The 23350-nt window shown below is 37.0% G+C and overlaps 1 protein-coding gene across 1 annotated transcript in view; it reads left to right on the top strand.

Moving 5' to 3' along the window:
• Positions 1 to 23350, top strand: part of CUL5 (cullin 5) — an 89544-nt gene that overhangs the window by 17944 nt on the left and 48250 nt on the right. The window contains exons 2-3 of the mRNA XM_023644745.2: positions 4233 to 4342; positions 14196 to 14295. Coding sequence (XP_023500513.2) covers positions 4233 to 4342; positions 14196 to 14295 — 210 coding nt within the window. The remainder of the gene's footprint in view (positions 1 to 4232; positions 4343 to 14195; positions 14296 to 23350) is intronic.

The following is a 23350-nucleotide window of genomic DNA, read 5'->3' on the forward strand; positions in this document are numbered from 1 at the left end:
TGAGTCTGTTTCTGTTTAGTTTTGTTTGTTCATTTATTTTGTTTCTTAGATTCCACATATAAGTGAAATCATAACGTATTTATCTTTCTCTGCCTGACTTATTTCACTTAGCATATCATCTAGGTCCATTCTTCTCCCCACCTCTTAATGTTGGATACCTAAGGGCTCAGGCCTGGGTCTTCTCTGTTTATATTCACTCCCATGGTGATCTCGTCCAATAACAAGTTCTAAAACCCATCTATATTCTGAGGACTTACAGATTTTTATTTCTTGATCGGACCTTTCTGTTAAATTCTAGATTTGCTTGTCAAACTGCCTATTCAGCATCTTGAAATGACTTTTTAATAGTTTTAAATGTAACATATCTGAAACTGAACTCATGAGCTTTCCTTCTTAAGCCTCTTTCATCTGCAGTCTTTTCCATTTCGGTTGATGGCAATGACATACTTCTGGGAAATGTCAAATCACAAAACTGAAACAATTTAGTAACGACTTTGATGACTTTTTGTTCAAGGGAAAATAATCCATGGATTGGGAGAGTACAGGCCTAACGAGCAGTGGAGCACTCTTCCTGAGGAATTTTGAGCAAGACCTAGTTTTACAGAGTGTTAGAAGAGGCAGCGCGGAAACAGGGTGTGATTGGCTAGGAGGTCAGGGATTTCCTTATAAAGTAAACAGGTCCTTTTTTTAGGTAAGATTAGCTAACTGAAGCTGAGTTGGAAGATTGTGGTTGGCGTCAGGTTGCCTTGACAGTGCGGTGTTTCCCAAATGTGCAGACTGACTTAGGTTTAGATTTGTGATGTGGGCTGGGCCACTGGGGTAACCTCCTTTATTGTGGGTCCTGTTAGATGAATTAACTTCATCAGACGAAAGCCTCAGAGTCGTGCTTTACTCCATTCTCTCATCTTACATGGATACTGTCAGGACACACTGTTAGCGCCACCTTCAAAATCTAACTACTACTCACCACCTCCATTGCTACCACCTTGGTCCAAGTCACTGTCATCTCACCTCACCTCCTAACCTTGCACCTGCCTTTAACTCTTTCCCCCTTATAATGTATTCTCAACATAGCAATCAGGGAGACTTTAAAATGTAAATCAAATCATGCCACTTCTTGCTCAGAATCTTTTAATAGTTCTCAGTCTCACTTATAATAGAAGCCAAAGTGTTTATAGTGACCTTCAAGGCCCTACAAGATGCACACCCCTCTGTTGCTTCCCTGACCTCATCTGCTCTTTCCTCTGCCCTTACTTTGCTCTGCCTTGAGTACATCAGACAGAGTCTTTGCAATGGCTGCTTCTTCTGCCTAGAATACTCTTCCCCTAGATATCTCCCATGGCCAACTCCCCATTGGCTTCCTCATGGCCCATTTGTGTGTTTGAAAAGAAGAGTGCCTGTGAGGGAATTAGTTGTGCTGTAGGAAGTGAATGATGGAGGAGCAAGGATATGGCAAACATTGAAATCCTCTTGATGAGAAAGAACCAGTGGGTGAGATAATCCTAGACTTATTAGCAATTGGTGAGTTCAACCTACTTGCTATTCTGAGTATTTAATAGAAGAATTAAAGCAAAAGAGACTTTCTAGCACATTAATAGAGATGAGGCAGCCTTGGGTTAAACTTTGGAAACATTCATAAATCAGGGTTCATAATTTGAAAGTCCTTCACTTATTAATAAAACATTCTCTTTTGTAGATAGTAGGTTTAGTTATGATTTAATGATAGTGCTCTTCAGTTTAACAGAAAATGTAACTGCTTGAGCATCATTTTTGGAATCTATTATAAAAGCTTAATAGAAAACATTCAATTATTAAATTCCTCCTTTAATTCAGTATTGGGGGGAAATGTTTCTGTAGTTAATCTTGTATGTTTCATCAGACAGGAGAACCAAAATGTGTTTCCTATTATTTTGCCATAGCTGATAGATTTGAGCCTAACCAGTATTTAATTTATCTCAAATACCTGTTTACTCTAGTCCTCTATGCCTTTTTGATTTTTAATTGCAGGATTTATACTATGTTTAATTCCAGAAATTGCCAAAATTGCTTATAGAAGTAGACTTAGTTGACATTATGAAGTATCCTTTTAAGAGAGTGTTAGGATTATGCCATACTCAAAAAAGAAAAGATTTGTGTGTTCTTTCTATAGTTTTTCATATTTGTTTATTTGCACACCCTTTCCTCAGAGGGAAGAGTAAATGAAGAAATGAGGGTTATAGGAAAATAATAACAGTAGAAAAAGTTATGCTAATTATAAGGTTAGTACACAAAGCATATGCTATGGGATCACAAATCTGACTGAATTTCTCATTAGCCAGCACTAAAGAGAGCAAAGTTACTCACAAGATTTGCTTAAGTTCATAAGGTAAAAACACATTAGTTGTTCAAGGGGGAAGCACAGCTAATCCCAGTACTAAATGTTGAATGAATATTTCCTATGGGTCCTTATTATAAGAATACTGTGTGATAAAAGTTAGGTACCTGGGTCAAGACAGTACAATAACTTTTAGGATCAACCATGTTTGTAGATGTAAGAAGCATCACTTGGATTCACAAGAGTTTAGTGTTTCTCAGTGGTTCTTAACCCTTTTTGGGTCATAGACCCTCTAACATTTTTATGTAGTTTTACCATGAATTTGCTAAACTTGCAGATTCTGAACTCACCTCAGAAGATTCTGAGCCAACAGTTCTGAGGTAGGTTTTAGAAATCTATATGTATAACAGCCACCCTAGGTGATTCTGTTGTAGGTTGTTGTCAGACCATATGTTCAGAAACTGCTTCTGGGTTATAATTCCAGGGAGTTTGTAGATTCCATGCAGTTAATACATCAATCTCATCTACTACAAGTGAGCAACATTCTCAACAACAGTCATATAGTAAAAACAGTATTGAGTTTCATAGGGGTGTTTGGTGCTGGTATATTAGAAAATTAATGATTTTTGTTGAAATTTATTGGCCAAAGCAAGTCACATGGCCGTACTTAACTTGAAAAGGAACAGTACTAATGACTAACACACATGGGGTCTCTCTCTCTCTTTTTTTAGTAATGTAATGAATTGATGATATTTTTTCTAATATTGAACCACTTGCACATTCCTGGGATAAATCATGCATGATTATGAGGCATCATTCTTTTGATATGCCACTTTTTAAATTTACTAATATTTATTTAAGATTTTTGCATCTGTGTTCTCTAGTAAGATTGGTCTAGAGTTTCCATCTCATGTTGTCTTCTCACCAGTTTGGTATCAGGGTTTTGTTAGCACTATAAAGTGAGAATGGGTGTCTTTCTTTGTTTTCTGTCTCACTTTTTAGAGTTTACATAGATGTTCAATATACTTGTTGTGAGGACTGTAGGACAACCATAAATTAGAGGACACAGTCTCCACACACAAGACCACCCTCACTTTTGACACCAGCTGCAAGTTGGGCTGGTTCCCAAAACCACTCTGAGGTTTAATAATTCATTAGAAAGACTCACAGATCTTACTGAAAGCTACTCAACTCATGGTTATGGTTTATTACAGGGAAATGATAACAGATTAAGATCAGCCTGAGGAAGAGACATATAGGACAGAGTCCAGGAGGGTTCCAAACACAGCTTCCCTTGTCCTCTCCTGTGTAGTCAGGTCACATTTCTTTCCTTGCCTCAATGTGTGACAGTGTATAAGGAGTATTGCCAGCCAGGGAAGCTCACCCAACCTTTGGTGTCCAGAATGTTTATTGGGACCTTGTCATGTAGGTGTGATTGATTGCTCACATAGGTAATCTCAGTCTCCGGGTTGGTTGACCAAAAGCCCCCACTCTGTCAGATTGTTGGTGTTTCCTGATTCCCCACTCTAAGCCTATATGGGTGTGGCCAGTCCCCTCCCTAAATCGTGTTGTTGGTTATTCAGTTTGAACCAAGGTCCCCAGGCAAACAAAGAGTCTCTTATCAGACATAAAATTCTGAGGGCCCAAAGGTTACCTGCTAAAAAGCCAAGGGCAAAGGCCAGACCTTCTCTTTGGGCAAGGCCAAATTCTTCACTATATATTTTTGTACAATTGATTTTCTGTTATGGTTGTCTTCCTGTGATTCCTTGATACCAGATTAAGTTTATAGGGATTCCATGATGGAAAAATAATTCTTTTAAATTTCTCTAGCTGCCTCTTAAAAGATAAAAATAATGCACACATTTGATTTAAATGCATTTAAATTGAACTACTGTTTATCTTTTTTTTTTAATTAAAGAATAAAGGTTCTCTTCAGTTTGAAGACAAATGGGATTTCATGCGTCCAATCGTTTTGAAGCTTTTACGCCAGGAATGTGTTACAAAACAGCAGTGGTTTGATCTGTTTTCGTAAGTAATCCATTAATTCTAACTGTTTGCTAACATAAAGGAAATTTTGGTGATGCATTTCTCTGTCTAAATGGAATGTTGACTCTAGGTTGGTCAGTTTAGCTGTTTAAAATTATTACTACTTGTGTTGGGAGTTCCCAAGACCACCCCTAGGTTCAGTGATCTAGGAGCACACAGAGGACTGAACATATAGTCATACCACTATGATTTATTACAGCAAAAGGATACAAAGCAAAGTTAGCAAAGGGAAAGGCATATAGAGTGAACTCTGGGGAAAAACAGGTACAAGCTTCCAAGAGTACTCTCCCAGTTGAGTCACACAGGACATACTTAGGTTCCCCAGCAACACAATTGACAACGTAATGTGATATGTTGTCTACCAGGGAAGCTCATTGGAGACTGAGTACCCAGGGTTTTTATTTGGGGCTGGTCACATAGGCAGCCTCTGCCTGGCATGTACCAAAATTCCAGACTTTCAGAAAGAGAGCAGGTGTTCATTGTAAATCACATTGTTTGTACAAACAGTATAGGCACAGTGAGCCATTCTTATCATTTCAGGAAAGTTTTATATCAGTGTAGGGAACTGTTGACCATTCAGGTTCTCACATGCCGGCCAAAGCCAAGCAGGCTTTTCTAAGGAATACAGTCTCAGGTCTGCTGTGTTAACTCTTGGTCTTTGGCCAAAATGTCTGTATAGCAAAACTATTTTCAGTAGGACCCCAGGCAGAAGGCAATACCAATTTGTAGTCTTGATCTGATTTATGCCTTGTAGAAGTCCTGGATTTAGCTAGTTAAAATAAATTGCATCAACCATGAATTTTACCTTAGAAAACCCCAAGTGGTTTTCTCTTTTAGTTCCTGTATGGACCTTTTTGTACAAGGCTTGAGGCATCAATTTAGGCAAAGCACAACTCTGGCCTGTAAGTTGAAGCAGACCTGAAAGCTTACCAGGGTTAAAGCAGTGTCATGATAGTCAGGGTACATACACACACAAAATAGTATAATCTCAGGGGGCACACGTGATTACCCCTGGAAATTAAGAGTTTACAGTTGTTAGAGTACCCCAAGCAAGACTTACATTAGACAGGTAATATAGGTTAACAAGGCCCCCAGCGTGCCCTCCTCCCATGGGGCCCCTCACTCTTGAGTTCCCAAGCCCATCCAGTTGAGTTCAGGCCTTGTTTTCAGATGAACTGCTAAACAAAACTGTTTAGTTCCAAACAGTTTTGTTTAGCCGTGAAACCAGTTTACTTGCCTTACTAAGGTGGATGACATTTAGAGGTGTTCTGTGTGGAAAGTGTAGGAGTTGGAGCTGCTCCTTGCGGCCTCAGAGTTAGGTGTAATTAGAAGCTCGGCAGGCAGTTTGAATTCAAAGCACTCACAGTAGCATGGAAAGCCAACACCAGGAGTTTTCCTTCAGGAACAGGGAGAAGCTTTCAAGAATAGTTCTGAAAAACAAAAATTACTAATGTCCTCTTCCCCTGTGCCTCCTCAGGTGCTGGATTTTGTTTTTTTCTCCCTTAGAAAATGTGTTTCACATTGAGTAATGAAAATTTTTCATTTTTTTCCCATTCATCTAGACCTGAAAAGAGGAACAGAAGCATTGTACAGAAAGACATTTTTATCCAACTTAACTAGAAAGACATATCACATTTTTAGGAGTTGGTCTGGCTGAAATCCAAATTTTCAGAATTTTTCAAAATAGGTTTATATCACCTCCCACCCCTTTTATCCTCATCATTCATCTAGTGAGCAGCCTAGAAAAGATCAGTTCCTTTCTGGAGACATCTGTGTTTAATAAGCAAGTTGCCTTACTAAGGTGTGTGTACGAGGAGGGGTGAGGTGAAGGTGGGGGAAATAGAATCAGGTTATTAATCCATTGTTGAAAACTGCAACTAATCCAGAAAGCTGAACACAAGTCAGTAGGGGTGAGACATCCCTGAGAAGTGGTCAAGAGTCCGGTCAGTAAGGAGCAAGTAGAGTGCCCTCTCCCAGCTGGCAGCTTTGGGCAGTAACCACAGGTTAGGAATGTACTTAGTCTCTGTATCAGATAGATAGAGCCAATCAGCAGCTTGGTTTCAGATGACTCCATCAGAGAATAAGCCCTTTTCTGTGGACATCTGCAAGTGATTCAGAGGGACCAACCAGAATCCATGATGTTTTCAGTTTATGGCTCCAGAGAGGGTGTCTTAAATCTTCAACAGTCCTCAAATCAAAGTCCTGTTCATTGAGCATATGCCTGCTTTAGTTCAGCACAGCTTGTGCTGAGATTTAAACAGCTCCATATCAGACAGTGTCAGATTTCAGTTTAGAGTCAAATCCAGCCAATTAGGGTCTATGAATTCAGGATTACAAAAAAAGCCGACGTCTTTTCTTCAGTGGCAGCAAAGCCAAGACACTGCAGACCAGACAGTCATGTCCCAAGTCCAAGTGACAAGCAAGACTTTTCCAAGCCCTTTTTCTTTTGTCAGAATCCAAATTGATCCACTCAAAAGTATCCACATCAGGCTGGAAAGTCATCAGCCTCTAAGGCTCAGACATCTGATTTCACAAGAGCTGAGTTGCAGCTAAAAACTGCTTTATAAAACTCCAAGAGTGTATTTCTATCTGGAGATTTCCATTGTTTTCATGAAGTCTCCCTTTTCTCAGAGACACCAATAGGTAAAAATAATAGTAAAAATTATCCATTTTGGAGATTTATTCTGTTTCCAGTACTCAAACAGTACTGGAACTTAAATTCCAGTAGTCAAACTTAAATTCCAATCCCCTCATCAGCAGTAAGAAGGAAGGAAGTTGCTGAAAAACTTTTTATTTTGCAACTTTCCCTGGTTGATATGATCCCTCTAGTATTTCTGAAAGTACAAGCATATAATATTTTATATAATTATTTATCATACATCCAGATACAGTATCCATAAAGTACAAAGCCATCTTTTAAACCTCCCCTGCCCCTTTTTTCTTATTACAAATTTATTCAATTCCCTAAAAGTAAATTCAGCATTTGCAACATTAACGTTACAGTTGCTGGGAGATCCAGACTGTAATGCAGTGGGTACAAAGGGATTGCTGCAACAGCAGTTAAGCTGAAGAAACAGCTGAAGTGGTTTCCTCTCCCTTGGTTTATCTAAAGCTTTCTCCAGCCCTGGGATCTAGTTTAACAATTACTTCCTCATGCTTGGAGGAGGGAGCAACACAAACATTTAACATTTTTGATTCACCCAAAGCTTCCCTTAAGGAACTTTTGGGCATATTCTTCTCCTATTTGGAGGTGAGAACAAAAGCCAAAAGTGTCACCCAGGCTGTGCTGTTTCTCTTCTCGCTTCAGTCAGCATGGCCAAAAGCAACCAGGGGATTGAACGAGCCAGTTCTCCTAGGGTTAGATCTATCATTTTCACATTTCATAGGTAACTCTTACCTCTCACAACAGATAGCACCTCAGCTGCAGTTTCATACCATGGATGATTTCATAGCCACCCAAGCAGCAAAGGCTCATCATCCTACCACTTCATCCTTTCTTTTCCCATACAATGCTTCCACTATGTTTCAGTGAGTCAGAGTTGTTCTAGTGAATTCCACTTCTGACACCAGCCGTCTCAGCAGTCTCAAGACCACCCCTAGGTTCAGTGATTACTAGGAAGACTCATGGGAGTCAGCATATAGTTGTATTGATGGCTATGACTTATTACAGTGAGGGATACAAAGCAGAATGCAACAAAGGGGCATGTGGCAAAGTCCAGGGGAAACAAGGTATAAGTTTCCAAGCATCTTCTCCCAGTGGAGTCACACAGGATACACTCAATTCCTCCAGAAACTATTTGTGACAACACATGCGAAATGCTGTCTACCATGGAAGCTCATTAAAGACTCAGTGCCTAGGGTTTTTATTGGAGGCTAGTCACATAGGCAGCCTCTGCCTGTTATGATCCTAGATTTCAGACTCTAGATGAAAAGCCAAGTGTTCAACATAAATCAGATTTTTGACATTTTTTAAACAGTTTAGGCACAGTGAGCCATTCTTATCAGGAAATGATGAGAACTCTCCCAAAATCCAAGTTACAGATGCCAGCCAACGGCCAACCTTGCAACCATGGCTTCCTAAGTTATAGGAGGCTGTCTCAGACCTGCTATACTTATTTCTTTGTGCACTAGTGAAATACTGTATCAATGAGTTGTAGATGTGTGACTGAATAATCTATACACATAAAGCTGTTGTGCTTATTTTTTCTCTTTATTACATAAGAAAATAGTCTAATTTCCCTAAATAACATGGAACTTGTTGCATGATATTAATTAACTTATATCCAGGATTCTGCCTTTTGAGAAATTAGAATTCAATAAGAAACAGGTGAGACCTTGTAAAACTTTATAGCATTCACGTATACATATATTTTTCTTATATTATTTGATTAAACTTTTATGAATAATATGTTGAATGTGGTGTGATTTTTTGTTTGTTTTTGCCAATTTGTGTTGATTATATGATTTATCATCTAGAATAATGCTTGTGCTCTGTGGACTCCTGACTGGGAAAAGGAGCATAGTGTGTGTGATGGTTTTCTCTGCTTAAAGTATTCTTCTAAGTAGAAATAGTCAATAACCTTGCACTTGCTACAGTTAGTGGCCTCAACACATGGTTTTAAAAAATCCTTGATCTTCTTGGAGTTACCCAAGGCTTTTCAATATGTTAAAGAGGTTAAAGGATTCCTGTACATCTTACGACATCACCAAAATTGCAAGACCCACATTAATTAAAACCTTTCCAAATTTTAGCCTGTTTAACCATATTAATTAATAACATTTAGGTTACTTATATCTTTCTAATTCTAAGGTACTAAAATAATGTATGGTATTAAACTACATTGACTATTTGCTCCCCTTTTCTGATAATCTCTAGCATTGTTTCTTAGTAGGAGTGCTGTTGGCATTTTGGCTGTTTATAAAAGATTGTCCAGCATGTTCTGGGATGTTTATCACCCCTGGTCTTCACCCTCGTAAACTCTAGTGGTGGACACTCCCTGTGTACTTCTCTCCGTACCCCTCTTATTGAAACAAAAAAAAGCTCTCATGCATTTCCACATGTCCTGAGGGGGCAATACCTCCCTCTGTGGAGAACCATTGCTTTAGATACGTGTTGTTTGGTTTGACTCTGGTTTGTGAAATTGAAGCCAGAATTAAATAGTAAATTATTTTCAACTTGCGAGACCTTATTTTTCAGAAAGTTCATCTTTACTATAAGTGATTTTAAAATATGTTTTTCTTTTTTGTAAGCTGTTTTTGACAGCACTTTTTCCTGGTTTTTCTCCTATCTCCTGTCTGCCTCATATCAGTCACCTTAGCTGACTTACCCTTGTGTGTACCTTTAATGTTGATTTTTTCCTTTTTTTTTTTTTTTACCTGAGTTCTCATATCTATATAAGCAATCCAGATTATTCTCCTGAGTTGAGCTCCCAGACGCATGTGGCCTATTGTTTCCTGCTTATGTCTCTCTCTTAAGTTCCATAAGTACTCCAAATTTAGAATAATGAAAATCTATTATTCCTGCTCTCAAACCAAAAATTTGGAAGCTACCATTAACCTCCAGTTTTTTTCATCCCTTCATACCCAGTTGATTGCTAGGTTTCACAGCTCTTTATTAAATATCTTTGAACTTCTTTCCATCCCAACTGTCTTTTTCCTCTGTTTCATCTGAATGATTATAATAGTCTTCTGTTGTGTCTTTGTGTATTAGTTATCTATTGCTGCATAACACATTACTCTAAAACCTTGCAGCTTAAAGTAACAAACATTTATTACCTCACAGTTTCTGAGGGTCAGGAATCTGGCAGCAACTTAATTGGTTAGTTCTAGCTCAGGGTCTCTCAGGAGGTTGCAGTTAAGCTCTTGGCAAAAGATCTAGACCTATATTCCACTAGAGCTGAAGGATCTTCTTCCAGGCTTACACATGCAGGTCTTGGCTCTTAGCTGATCAGTTCCTCACCAGGTGGAACCCTCCATAAGGCTATTTACAGTGTGGCAGCTTGCTTTCCCCAGAGTGAGAGAGTGCTTCCAAGGCAGAAGTCATGGTGTTTTATGACATAATTTTCAAAGTGACAAACCATCACACCTGTCATATGCAATTGATCACACGGACAAATGCTTATACATTGTAGGAGAGAACTATACAAGGATATGAATACCAGGAGCAGGGGTCATTGGGGGCCATCTTAGAGGCTGTATCTGAGAGTTAGAGGAAAGAGATGATGCTGGGTCTAGAAAACAGCTAAAAAAAAATTCCAGTTTATATCATTAAAGGGGAATAAAATGAAAGAGATTACTTTGAAAATGAAATAGTCAAAATAAAGAAGAGATCTTTGAAATAAAAAATAAAAGAGCTAAATAATTAAAAAAACACTAAATTAGTAATTTGAAAATTAAAACCAAAGAGTTTTCCCTGAATGTAGAGCAAAGACAGAGTATGGAAGATTAAATAAAAGTTAAGAAGTATGGAGGATAGATCTAGAATTGGGTTAACTTTTACTTAAAACGAGTTCTAGAAGGAGAGAACAGAAATCGTAGAGGAGGCAATATAGTCCAAAAGTATCAGAAGAAAATTTCCCAGGGCTAAAAACTGTTGTCCTTTCCCACCCATCCCTACAAGTCTTCATACTGAAGTGCTAAAAAACATGGCTGGGCACTTCCTTAAGGAATTTGAGAATTCCAAGAATAAAGAAAATAATCCTAATTCTTGCAGAGAAAAAAAACAGTTACCTTTCAAACAAAACAGTCCCTACTCTTTTTTTCATTGGCCAAATTGGATGTAGGAGGTTCCCCTTAATGTTTGAAGGAAAATTATTTTGAATCTGGTAGTTCTATACCTAGTCGAGTTTTTAATCAAGTTTAAGGCAAGATGAACATATTTTCAAATAGGCAGGGATTTAGAGGATTGACCGATCCTGCAGAAGTGAAACAAGTACTCTTTCCTCCACCATTACTAACATCAGCCATTAAAGAAATTGAGCTTTATTAAACTAAACAGAAGGAGGGGCTCTTGAACTAGGAATCCTGACCATAAAATGAATATAAATAGAAAAAAGCAGACATCATCCATCCAGAACTACAAAAAAGTACAAATCAAAACGTTTTAGTTGATAAAAATTGTCCCACAGAAACCACCTATGAAACTATGGAACACAAACACAGCACTGCAAACTGAGTTCAGTATCCTCACACAACCATTTGGGCTTATTAAAAAAATCATGAATCAAAAATTCAAAAGCTGGGGAAAGAAATCAACAAAAGTAGAAGGAAATGAAATGAAAATTGAACTCAGAAAACAAATAGAAAGACAAAATTATATCAGAAATCTCATCTCAGAAGATGAAGAAAAACATAGAGATAAATAATCTTTCCAAAATAAAATAGAAAAGTAAAAAGATTATTCTTATTTTTTTTTAAGGTTTTATTTTTCCTTTTTCTCCCCAAAGCCCCCCGGTACATAGTTGTGTATTTTCAGTTGTGAGTCCTTCTAGTTGTGGCATGTGGGACGCTGCCTCAGCATGGCCTGATGAGCGGTGCCATGTCTGCGCCCACGATTTGAACTGGTGAAACCCTAGGCCACCGAAGTAGAGCGTGAGAACCTAACCACTCAGCTACGGGGCTGGCCCCCTAAAAGGATTATTCTTAACCTGGTAAAGGTCATCTATAAGTATACTACCAGCAGACATCATCCCAATAATGTAATGTTGGAAGCATTCTATTTAAAATTGGGAATTAGACAAAGTATGTATTTGCACACTTCATTTCAGTTTCCTTTAGGTTTAGAAATTTGCTGCCATAGAATTATAAGTAGTATACTTTACTTATGTGTATCTCATTTTTCATCCCTATACTTACGTATTTTTCTTTAATCTGGCTCTTAAGGAGTTGATCTGTTTTATAGGTCTTTTCCACAATTCTTTACTCATATTGTTGTTACTTCATAAAATATCCTTTCCCCACCCTCCTACACCTTTGCCTGGCAAACTCCTGCTTGTTCTTTGAGATTAAGCTGAGGAATCAACTCTTCCAGGGAGGCTTCTCTTTTCTTCTTTACCTCTCACTTTCACCCTCGCCCTCTCCTTGGGTTTCTAAACCATCTTGTGTTTATATGCATAATAGTTGTAAACATACTGAATTATAATCAATCTATTTTTGTATCAGTTTCTTCTTTTTAGACTATAGATTCCTTTAGTCGTGAGGTGAGATTGCAGAGGTATTATAGGGGTCAGTTAACCAGTTTGTACTTTATTCCAAGAACAATGGGAAACCATTGGAGGATTTTAAATATAAAAATAATATGATGTTTTAAAAAGTTATATTACAACTTGTATTTGGTGTGTTAAAAAATGTGTTTGTTTAGGGGCTGACCTCGTGACCAAGTGGGTAAGTCCGCACGCTCCGCTGCAGGCGCCCCAGTCTTTCGTTGGTTGGACTCCTGGGCGCAGACATGGCACTGCTCATCAAGCCATGCTGAGGCAGCATCCCACATGCCACAACTAGAAGGACCCACAACTAAGAATATACAGCTATGTACCAGGGGGCTTTGGGGAGAAAAAGGAAAAAATAAAATCTTAAAAAAAAAATAATAATAATAATATGATGTGATTTGATTATAAAGATCACTTTGGCTGCTGTTTGTTGAATGGATTGGAGAGGTGCAAGAACAAATTTGGAGAAATGGTTTAGTGTGGGCTCTGGAGCTCAATTGCCTGGTTCTATATTAGCTTTATAATCTTGGGAATGTTACTTAACCTTTCTTTGCCTCAGTTTCCCCATCTGTAAAATGGTGATAAAAATAGTACTACTTCAGAGTTGCTATGAAAGTTAAATGAGTTAAAACAGCTTGGAGTGTTATCTGCATGTAGTAGGCAGTCAGATGTTACCTACTATGTTGTTATGTAACAAATACTTCCATTCTTACTGCATCCTAGGCAGATACCACTGGGCCAGATACCACTATTAAGCTGAATTTAACAAATTACAAAAGCAAGTTCAAATTAATATGTAGACAAAACTTTGGGTTATAATGATGTTCCTGAGAATCTGAATATAAAACAAACTATGTGGCCATTGTTATAAAGTTACAATTCTGGAGATGTTTTATTTTGATTTCTTTGACATTTTTTTTTAGCTGGGGCTTATAAGGTGCTGAATGAGTCACTAGGGAACATTTTTTGAATAGAAGAATCCTCAATATAAGACTCTGTCCTTTTCTTATGTTTCCCTGCTCTGCAGCTTGGTAATTAAGAAATTAACTTTGTGAACATGAATTAATATTAAATATATTTCCATAATGAATGACCTGGGTAAGATATCAGCTTTGAAAGTTCAAATTTTTGTACACCAATTTATGAGAACTTTTGTTTTTTGTTTTTTAAATAAAGGAGACAGTGATAATTGATGTATAAGTGTAAGGAATATATGGGGGGAGCTAGGAGATTCGCTGTAATAGAATTTAAATTACTAATTTTTTTAAAAAAGATGGAATAGTTTACATATATTGTGTTAAAGAAGTAAAAGGATTTATACTTGTCTTTGCACATGAAAATATTAATAGTAGTTAACTTTATAGAGTGGGATTGGGAGATGGGAACATGCTTTTATAATTAAAAATATTTTATACAGCAGGTAGCAGAGATTTAAGGAAAACAATGACAAAGAAAGTAAAAATAGAAACACGTGTGTGACAACTTACAAAGAATGCTTGGTTCATGTGAATGGATTCAAGCACGCTTAGTTTGGTCTAGCACGATCCATGGAAATTGTATTAAAACATGGAAATTGTCTTTGTTCTTGTTCCAGTGTTAATGTTTGCTTACCTGCCTTATTTTTACAGGGATGTGCATGCAGTCTGTCTGTGGGATGATAAAGGCCCAGCAAAAATTCATCAGGCTTTAAAAGAAGATATTCTTGAGTTTATTAAGCAAGCCCAGGCAGTAAGTTCTGCATCTTTGTATTAAGACTTTACTCAGAAAATATCAAATTTTTTGATTTTGAGTGTAAGACTTCCTGAAGTAATTTTAAAATATCACATTGACTTTTGACACATTTGTTAAAGAAACTTTTTAATGACTTAATGATTGTCGTTTGTTGATTTTGTTCCCCCCTCAGTGACATTTCTTTCAAGAGAGTACATTATTATCCTCAATTAAAAGATGCTATAAAGAATTCTGTTTTTTATATGTTCTTTAGAAGTCCCCACCACCATTATTTTTTGGCCATACATCAGTCCACATAAGTCTATTTTTTTCTCCTAATACCTCTTTCTCAAGTTGACAGTAATTTTCTTCAATTCCAGATACTTCTCTGACTGTATAGGTATTTAATATTATTAAAATGAAGACAGAGCTCATTTAGGCATTAGGTCAGTTTTGCAAGAGCTAGTTTTGTTTGTTTTGTCTTTATTTGTCTAACACCTTTATCTTTTGGAAAAAATTCAGAGGTAAAGTATTATTTCGAATCTACTGTGGCATCACTCACACATCCCTTACCACTTTGAAGAAGGGCCTAAGGACATGAGATTATTTTCCTTTCTGTGAAATGACATTTGACGACTAGAGAGCCAGAATTTCTTATTCTTTGGTTGAATTTTTACGTCAGTGTCTTGTACAACATTAGTAAAAGTTGTCTGTTAGAAATCTTGTTAAATATTAATAGCTGCTTAACAGCTAGAATTAAAAATGAATTTTTTCTATATATGACTTGAAGATATTGAAGTTGAGTATATGATTGATATATTTAATCCTGCTTGTAGCCAGCCACTACCATGATGAAATAAGAATTCAGTGTTAGTTACAAAATGAAATGTTTATTAACAATGTTAATTCTGCTGTCTTCATAAATGATTTCAAAAAAATTTTTCTAGAAAATTATCTTTTTAATGAAAATAAATCATATTTTCAGGCTTTTCTTGGAAAAATTAAATGTTTCAGTATCACAATTTAATCAAAACTGTATTTTTCTAGAACTGATTTAGAAATAGTTTCCACTTGTTTTAGAAAGCATATCAGCTTATCTGTATGATTTTTGGTGGAGATAAATCATGTTTGTTTCAAATTGACAGAGCTTTATTCTTCAGTTTCTGGAAATGGGCTCATAAAGAGTCACTTTACATATTGTTAACAAATGTTTAAAAATATACTTTACACTAGAAAACAATGTATGTTAAGGGTTTCACTATAACATGACCCAGTAAAGTTTGGAATGTCCTGAGGATAGGATTTAGTGCCACTAATTCAGAGCAATTGTAGGAGTAGCAATGCCAGACATGGGTGTGTGACTTTAAAAGATTTTTAAGCTTGTAATCTAGCTTTGGGGCTGGCCTGGTGGCATAGTGGTTAAGTTTGGCATGCTCCTTTTTAGCAGCCCAGGTCTCAGCTTCGGATGCTAGGCATGGACCTACACACCGCTCATCAGGCCATGCTGTGGGGGTGACTGACATACAAAATAGAGGAAGATGGACACAGATGTTAGTTCAGGGCCACTGTTCCGCACCAAAAAAAAAGAAAGAATGAAAGAAAATCTAGCTTTGTGAGGTATTTTACTAGTCAATTACTAGACTAATGAGCTTATCTTGTTAAGAAGGACCAAATCTCCCAAACAGGAAAGGCAATATACATTAAAATGTTTATCGTAGCATTATTTAAAAATGGCAAAAAAGAGAAGTAAAAATAAATGTACAATGCTTTGAAAGTTATCAGGATATTGAATTTTTTTTTTTTTAGATTAACATAACTTTTATTTGCTCATAATTCTGGGGTTTACCAATTTGGGTTAGGCTCACCTGATTTCACCTAAGTTTATTAATCTGGCAGCAGTCAGCTGGCGACTCTGCAAAGACTGGATGGTTGGAGAGAGCTTTTCTCACATACCTGGTATTTGGTGCTGGCTTCCATCTGAGCATCTCTTCCCTCATGTGGTTTCTCATTCTCAAGGAAACTAGCCTTTGAAGTGATAGTGGAAGCTATAATACCTCTTCTTGGTCTTGGCTCAAAAGTCTCACGTTGTCACATCTGCTGCATTCTTTGGGTTGAAGTGAGTCGCAGGACCAGCCCAAACTCCAGTGGTGGAGAAATATACTCCATCTTTTAAAAAAATTGAGATATAATTCACATTCCAGAATTCACCTTTTTAAAGTGTATAGTTCAGTGGGTTTTAGCATATTCATAAAGTTGTGCATCCATCACCCCCTAATTCTAGAACATTTTCATCACCCCAGATAGAAAGCCTGTACCCATTAGCAGTTATTCCCCCATGCTCCCATCCCCCAAACCCTGGCAACCACTAATGTACTTTCTATCCTTATGAATTTGTTCATTCTGGAGATTTCCTATAAATGGAATCATTCAATATGTGGCTTTTCATCACTAGCTTCTTCACTTACGATAATGTTTTCAAGGTTCATCTTTGTTAGAGCATTTATCTGTATTTCATTCCTTTTTATGGCTGAATAGTATTCCATTGTATGGCTATACCATATTTTGTTTATCTGTTCACCATTGATGAACATTTGAGTTGTTCCCGTTTTTTGTCTATTTTGAATAATGCTGCTATGAACATTTGTGCACTTGTTGTTTTTTAACTTGAGGTGTAATTGAGATTTTACTTTATATTAAAGGTGTACAGCATAATGATTTGAAATTTGTATATATTGCAGATGATCATCACAGTAAGTTTTCTTAACACCTGTCACCATACATAGCTATGAAATTTTTTTCTTTGATAACTTTTAAGATTTACTCTCTTAGCAACTTGCAAATATGCAATGCAGTATTATTAACTATAGTCACATGCTGTGCATTACATCCTCCTGACTTGTTTATTTTATAACTGGAAGTTTGTACCTTTTGACCCTCTTCACCCATTTTGCCCCTCACCTGGCAACTATCAGTCTGTTCTCTGTCTCTATGAGCTCGTTTTGTTTGTAGATTTCATATATAAGTGAAATCATGCAGTATTAGTGTTTTCATTTTCTTTGGATGGTTACCCAGAAGTGGAATTGCTGAATCATGTGGTAGTTTTATTCTTAATTTTTTGAGCAACCTCTATACTGTTTTCCATAGTGGCTGCACCAGTTTCCATTCCCACCAACAGTGGACCAGGGTTCCCTTTTCTCCACATCCTCACCAACACTTGTTATTTCTAGTCTTTTTGATAATAGCCTTGGGGCTGGCCTGGTGGCACAGCGGTTAAGTGCGCACATTCCACTTTGGTGGCCCGGGGTTTGTCAGTTTGGATCCCGGGTGTGGGCATGCCACCACTTGGCAAGCCATGCTGTGGTAGGCATCCCACATATAAAGTGGAGGAAGATGGGCACGGATGTTAGCTCAGGGCCAGTCTTCCTCAGCAAAAAGAGGAGGATTGGTAGCAGATGTTAGCTCAGGGCTACTCTTCCTCTAAATAAATAAATAAATAATAGCCTTAATTCTAACAGGTGTGAGGTGATAGCTCACCATGGTTTTTTTTTTTTTGATTGGCACCTGGGGTAACAACTGTTGCCAATCTTCTTTTTTTCTGCTTTTTCTCTCCTAAATTCCCCCAGTACATAGTTGTATATTTTTTAGTTGTGGGTCCTTCTAGTTGTGGCATGTGGGATGCCATCTCAACATGGCCTGATGAGTGGTGCCATGTCTATGCCCAGGATCCAAACCAGCAAAACACTGGGCCTCCAAAGCAGAGTGTGCGAACTTAACCACTTGGCCATGGCGCCAGCCCCTCACCCTGGTTTTCATTTGCATTTACCTGCTGATTAATGATGTTGAACATGTTGTCATGTACCTGTTGACCGTCCGTGTGTCTTCTTTGAAAAAATATCTATTCAGATCCTCTGCCTAGTTTTTAATTGGATTGGGGTTTTTGTGGGGGTTTTTTTTGCTGTTGTGTTGTATGAGTTCTTTCTGTATTTGGGATATTAATCCCTTATCAGATACATGATTTGCAAATATTTTCTCCCATGCAGTAGGTTGCCTTTTTATTTTGTTGATGGTTTCCTTTGATGTGCAGAAGGTTTTCAGTTTGATGTAATACCCATTGTTTATTTTTGCTTTTGTTGCCTTTGCTTTTGGTGTCAAATCCAAAAAGTCATCGCCAAGACCAATGTCAAGGAGCTTACTGCTTATATTTTCTTTTAGTAGTTTTATGGTTTCAGGTCTTGCATTCAAGTCTTTAATCCATTTTGAGTTAATTTTTGTATATGGTGTAAGATAGTGGGTCAGTTTCATTCTTTTGTGTGTGGTTGTCCAGTTTTCTCAGCACCACTCATTGAAGAGACTGTTCTTTCCCCATTTTGTATTCTTGGCTCTTTGTCATAAATTAATTGACCATATATGTGTGGGTTTATTTCTAGGCTCTCTCTTCTGTTCCATTGATCTATGTGTTTGTTTTTATGGCAGTACCGTACTGTTTTGATTACTATAGCTTTGTAATATAGTTTGAGATCGGGGAGCATGATGCCTCCAACTTTGTTTTTCTTTCTCAAGATTGCTTTGCCCATTTGAGGTCTTTTGTGGTTCCATACAACTTTTAGGTTTGTTTGTTCTGTTTCTGTGAAAAATGCCATTGGAATTTTGTTAGAGATTGTGTTGAATATATAGATTGCTTTGGGTTGTATGGATTTTTTTTTTTTTTTTTGAGGAAGATTAGCCCTGAGCTAACATCTGCTGCCAATCCTCCTCTTTTTGCTGAGGAAGACTGGCCCTGAGCTAACATCCATGCCCATCTTCCTCCACTTTATATGTGGGATGCCTACCACAGCATGGCTTTGCCACGCAGTGCCATGTCTGCACCCGGGATCCGAACTGGCGAACCCTGGGCCGCCAAAGCAGAACTTGCGCACGTAACCGCTGCACCACTGGGCTGGCCCCATATGGATATTTTAAGAATATTAATTCTTCAATTCATGAGCACAGAGTATCTTTTCATTTGTTTGCATCATCTTCTATTTCTTTCATCAGTGCCTTATAATTTTCAGTGTAGGTCATTCACCTCCTTGGTTAAATTTATTGCTAGGTATTTTATACTTTTTGATTCAATTGTAAATGAGATTGTTTTCTTTTTTTATTTTTACTGAGGTTATGATAGTTTACAACATTGTGAAATTTCAGTTGTACATTATTATTTGTTAGTCACCATATAGGTGTATCCCTTCACTCTTTGTGCTCACCCCCCACACCTCCTTCCCCCTGGTAACCACTAAACAGTTCTCTTTGTCCATGTGTTTGTTTATCTTTCACATATGAGTGAAATCATATGGTGTTTGTTGTTCTCTTTTTGGCTTATTTCACTTAACACAGTACACTTAAGGTCCCTCCATGTTATTGCAAATGGGACAATTTTATCCTTTTTTATGGCTGAGTAGTATTCCATTGTAAATCAATACCACATGTTCTGTATCCAACCATTAGTTGGTGGGCACTTGGGTTGCTTCCATGTCTCGGCTATTGTGACTAATGCTGCAGTGAGCATAGGGGTGCATAAGTCTCTTTGAATTGTTGATTTCATGTTCTTTGGATAAATCCCCATAATGGGATAGCCAGGTCATATGGTATTTCTCTTTTTAGTTTTTTGAGAACAGTCCAGACTGTTTTTCATAGTGGCTGCACCAGTGGGCATTCCCACCAGCAGTGTATGAAGGTTCCCTTTTCTCCACAACCTCTCCAATATTTGTTATTTTTGTCTTGGTTATTATAGCCATTCTAACGGATGTAAGGTGATATCTTAGTGTAGTTTTGATTTGCATTTCCCTGATGATTAGTGATATTTCATGTGTCTATTGGCCATCTGCATATCTTCTTGGAGAAATTTCTGTTCATATCCTCTGTCCATGTGTTGATCAGGTTGTTTGTTTTTTTATTGTTCATTTGTGTGAGTTCTTTATATATTATGGAGATTAACCCCTTGTCGGATATTTGATTTGCAAATATTTTCTCCCAATTGGTGGGTTATCTTTTCATTTTGATCTTGGTTTCCCTTGCCTTATAGAAGCTCTTTAGTCTGATGAAGTCCCACTTGCTTATTTTTTCTTTTGTTTCCCTTGTCCGAGTAGACATGGCATTCAAAAAGATTGTTTTAAGACAGATGTCAGAGAGGATACTGCTTATATTTTCTTCTAGGAGTTGTATGGTTTCAGGTCTTACCTTCAAGTCTTTGATCCATTTTGAGTTAATTTTTGTGTATGGCATAAGATAATGGTCTACTTTCGTTCTTTTGCATGTGGCTGTCTAGTTTTCCCAACACCATTTATTGAAGAGACTTTCCTTTCTCCATTGTATGTTCTTAGCTACTTTGTTGAAGATGAGCTGTCTGTAGATGTGTGGTTTTATTTCTGGGCTTTCAATTCTGTTCCATTGGTCTGTGTGCCTGTTTTTGTACCAGTACCATGCTGTTTTGAGTACTGTAGCTTTGTAGTATATTTTGAAGTCAAGGATTGTGGTGCCTCCAGCGTTGTTCTTTTTTCTCAGGATTGCGTTAGCTATTCAGGGTCTTTAGTTGCTCCATATGAATTTTAGGATTCTTTGTTCTATTTCTGTGAAGCATGTCATTGGGATTTTGATTGAGATTGCATTGAATCTGTAGATTACTTTAGGTGGTATGGACATTTTAACTATGTTTATTCTTCCAATCCATGAGCATGGAATATCTTTCCATTTCTTTACATCATCATCAGTTTTTTTCAGTAATGTCTTATAGTTTTCATTGTATAGGTCTTTCACCTTGGTTAAATTTATTCCAAGATACTTTATTCTTTTTGTTGCAATTATAAATGAGTTTGTGTTCTTGAGTTCTCCTTCTCTTAGTTCATTATTAGAGTATATAAATGCAACTAATTTTTGTAAGTTAGTTTTGTACCCTGCAACTTTGCTGTAGTTGTTGATTATTTCTAATAGTTTTCTGATGGATTCTTCAGTGTTTTCCATATATAAAATCATGTCATCTGCAAACAGCAAGAGTTTCACTTCTTCATTGCCTGTTTGGATTCCCTTATTTCTTTTTCTTGCCTAATTGCTCTGGCCAAAGGGATTGTTTTCTTAATTTTACTTCTTAATAGTTCATTATTAGTGTATATAAATGCAACAGATTTTTGTATATTGGTTTTGTACACTGCAACTTTATTTAAATTCATTTATTCTGACAGATTTTTAGCAGAGTCTTCAGGGTTTTCTGTGTATAAAATCGTGTCATCTACACATAATGACAGTTTTACTTCTTCCTTTCCAATTTGGATGCCTTTTATTTCTTTTTTCTTGCCTAATTGCTCTAGCTAGAACTTCCAGTTTTGTGCTGGATTAGAGTGGTGAGAGTTGGCATCCTTGTCTTCTTTGTGATCTTAGAGAACAAGCTTTCAGCTTTTCACCATTGAATATGATGTTAGCTGTGGGCTTGTCATATACAGTCATCCTTCAGTATCCATGGACAATTGGTTCTAGGACTCCCCATGAACACCAAAATTCGCAGATGCTCAAGTCCCTTATATAAAATGTCATAGTATTTACATATAACCTGTGTACCTCCTCACGTAAACTTTAAATTATCTCTAGATTACTTATAATATCTAATACAATGTAAATGCTATGTAAATAGTTGTTGTATTATTTAGGGAATAATGACAAGAAAAAAGTCTGCATTTAGTACAGACACAACCATCCTAGGCCTTTCGATCCTCGGTTGCTTGAATTTGTGGATGCAGAACCTGTAGATACTGGGGGCCTACTGTATGGCCTTTATTATGTTGCGGTAAATTCCCTATATACCCTGTTTGTTGATAGTTTTTGTCATAAGTGGATGTTGAATTTTGTCAAATCCTTCTGTATCTATTGATATGATCATATAATTTTTATCCTTCATTTTATTAATGTGGTATATCACATTGGTTGATTTGCAGGTATTGAACCATTGTTGCATCCCTGGAATAAATCCCACTTGATTATGGTCTATGATCTTTATAATATGCTGTAGAATTTGGTTTGCTAATATTTTGTTGGGAAATTTTGCATCTACATTCATCAGGGATATTAAGCTGTAATTTCCTTTTCTTGTGGCACCCTGGTCTGGTTTTGGTATCAAGGTAGTGTTGGCCTTGTAAAATGAGTTTGGAAGTGTTCCTTCTTATGTTTTTTGGAAGAGTTTAAGAAGATTGGTATTAATTCTTCTTTAAATGTTTGATAAAATTCACCAGTGAAGCTGTCTGGTCCTGGACTTTTGTTTGTTGGGAAGGTTTTGGTTACTGATTGAATCTCCTTACCAGTAATCAATCTGTTGAGATTTTCTGTTTCTTCATGATTCAGTCTTGGTAGATTGTATATTTCTAGGAATTTATCCATTTCTCCTAGGTTATAAGATTTGTCAGTGGATAATTGGTCATAGTAGTCTCTCTCTTATGATCCTCTGTCTATCTATGGTATCAGTTGTAGCACCTCATCTTTAATTTCTGATTTTATTTGAGTCCTCTTTCTTTTTTCTTGGTGAGTATACAAAGTTCTTTGTGAACTTTTTTTTTTGGTACGCAGACATTTATAGCAGCATTATTTGCAATGGCCTAAAAGTGGAAACAACCCAAATGTCCATCAGTGGACAAACAGGTAAACAAAATATGGTGTATCTGTAAAATGGAATAGTAGTCAGCCATAAAATGAATAAAGTACTGATACATGCTACAACTTGGATAAGCCCTGCAAACAGTGCCACATGCAAGAAGCCAGTCATAGAAGTCCACATGTTATATAATTCCATTCATATGAAAGTCCAGGACAGGCAAGTGTATAGACACAGAAAGTAAATTAGTGATTACTTGGGCTTGAGGAAGAGGGGAAGATAGGAAGGTGATAGCTAAAGGGTATAGGATTTTTTTTTTGAGATATAATTAACAATATAATATTTTTTTAGCTTCAGGTGTACAACATAACAATTTGATATATGTCTATATTGCGAAATGGTCACCAAAATAAGTCTATATGAACATGTTTTAATTTCTCTTGCATATATATATGGTTTAAT

Source organism: Equus caballus, chromosome 7, assembly GCF_041296265.1.
Source record: "Equus caballus isolate H_3958 breed thoroughbred chromosome 7, TB-T2T, whole genome shotgun sequence".
NCBI classification, from domain to species: Eukaryota; Metazoa; Chordata; class Mammalia; order Perissodactyla; family Equidae; genus Equus; species Equus caballus.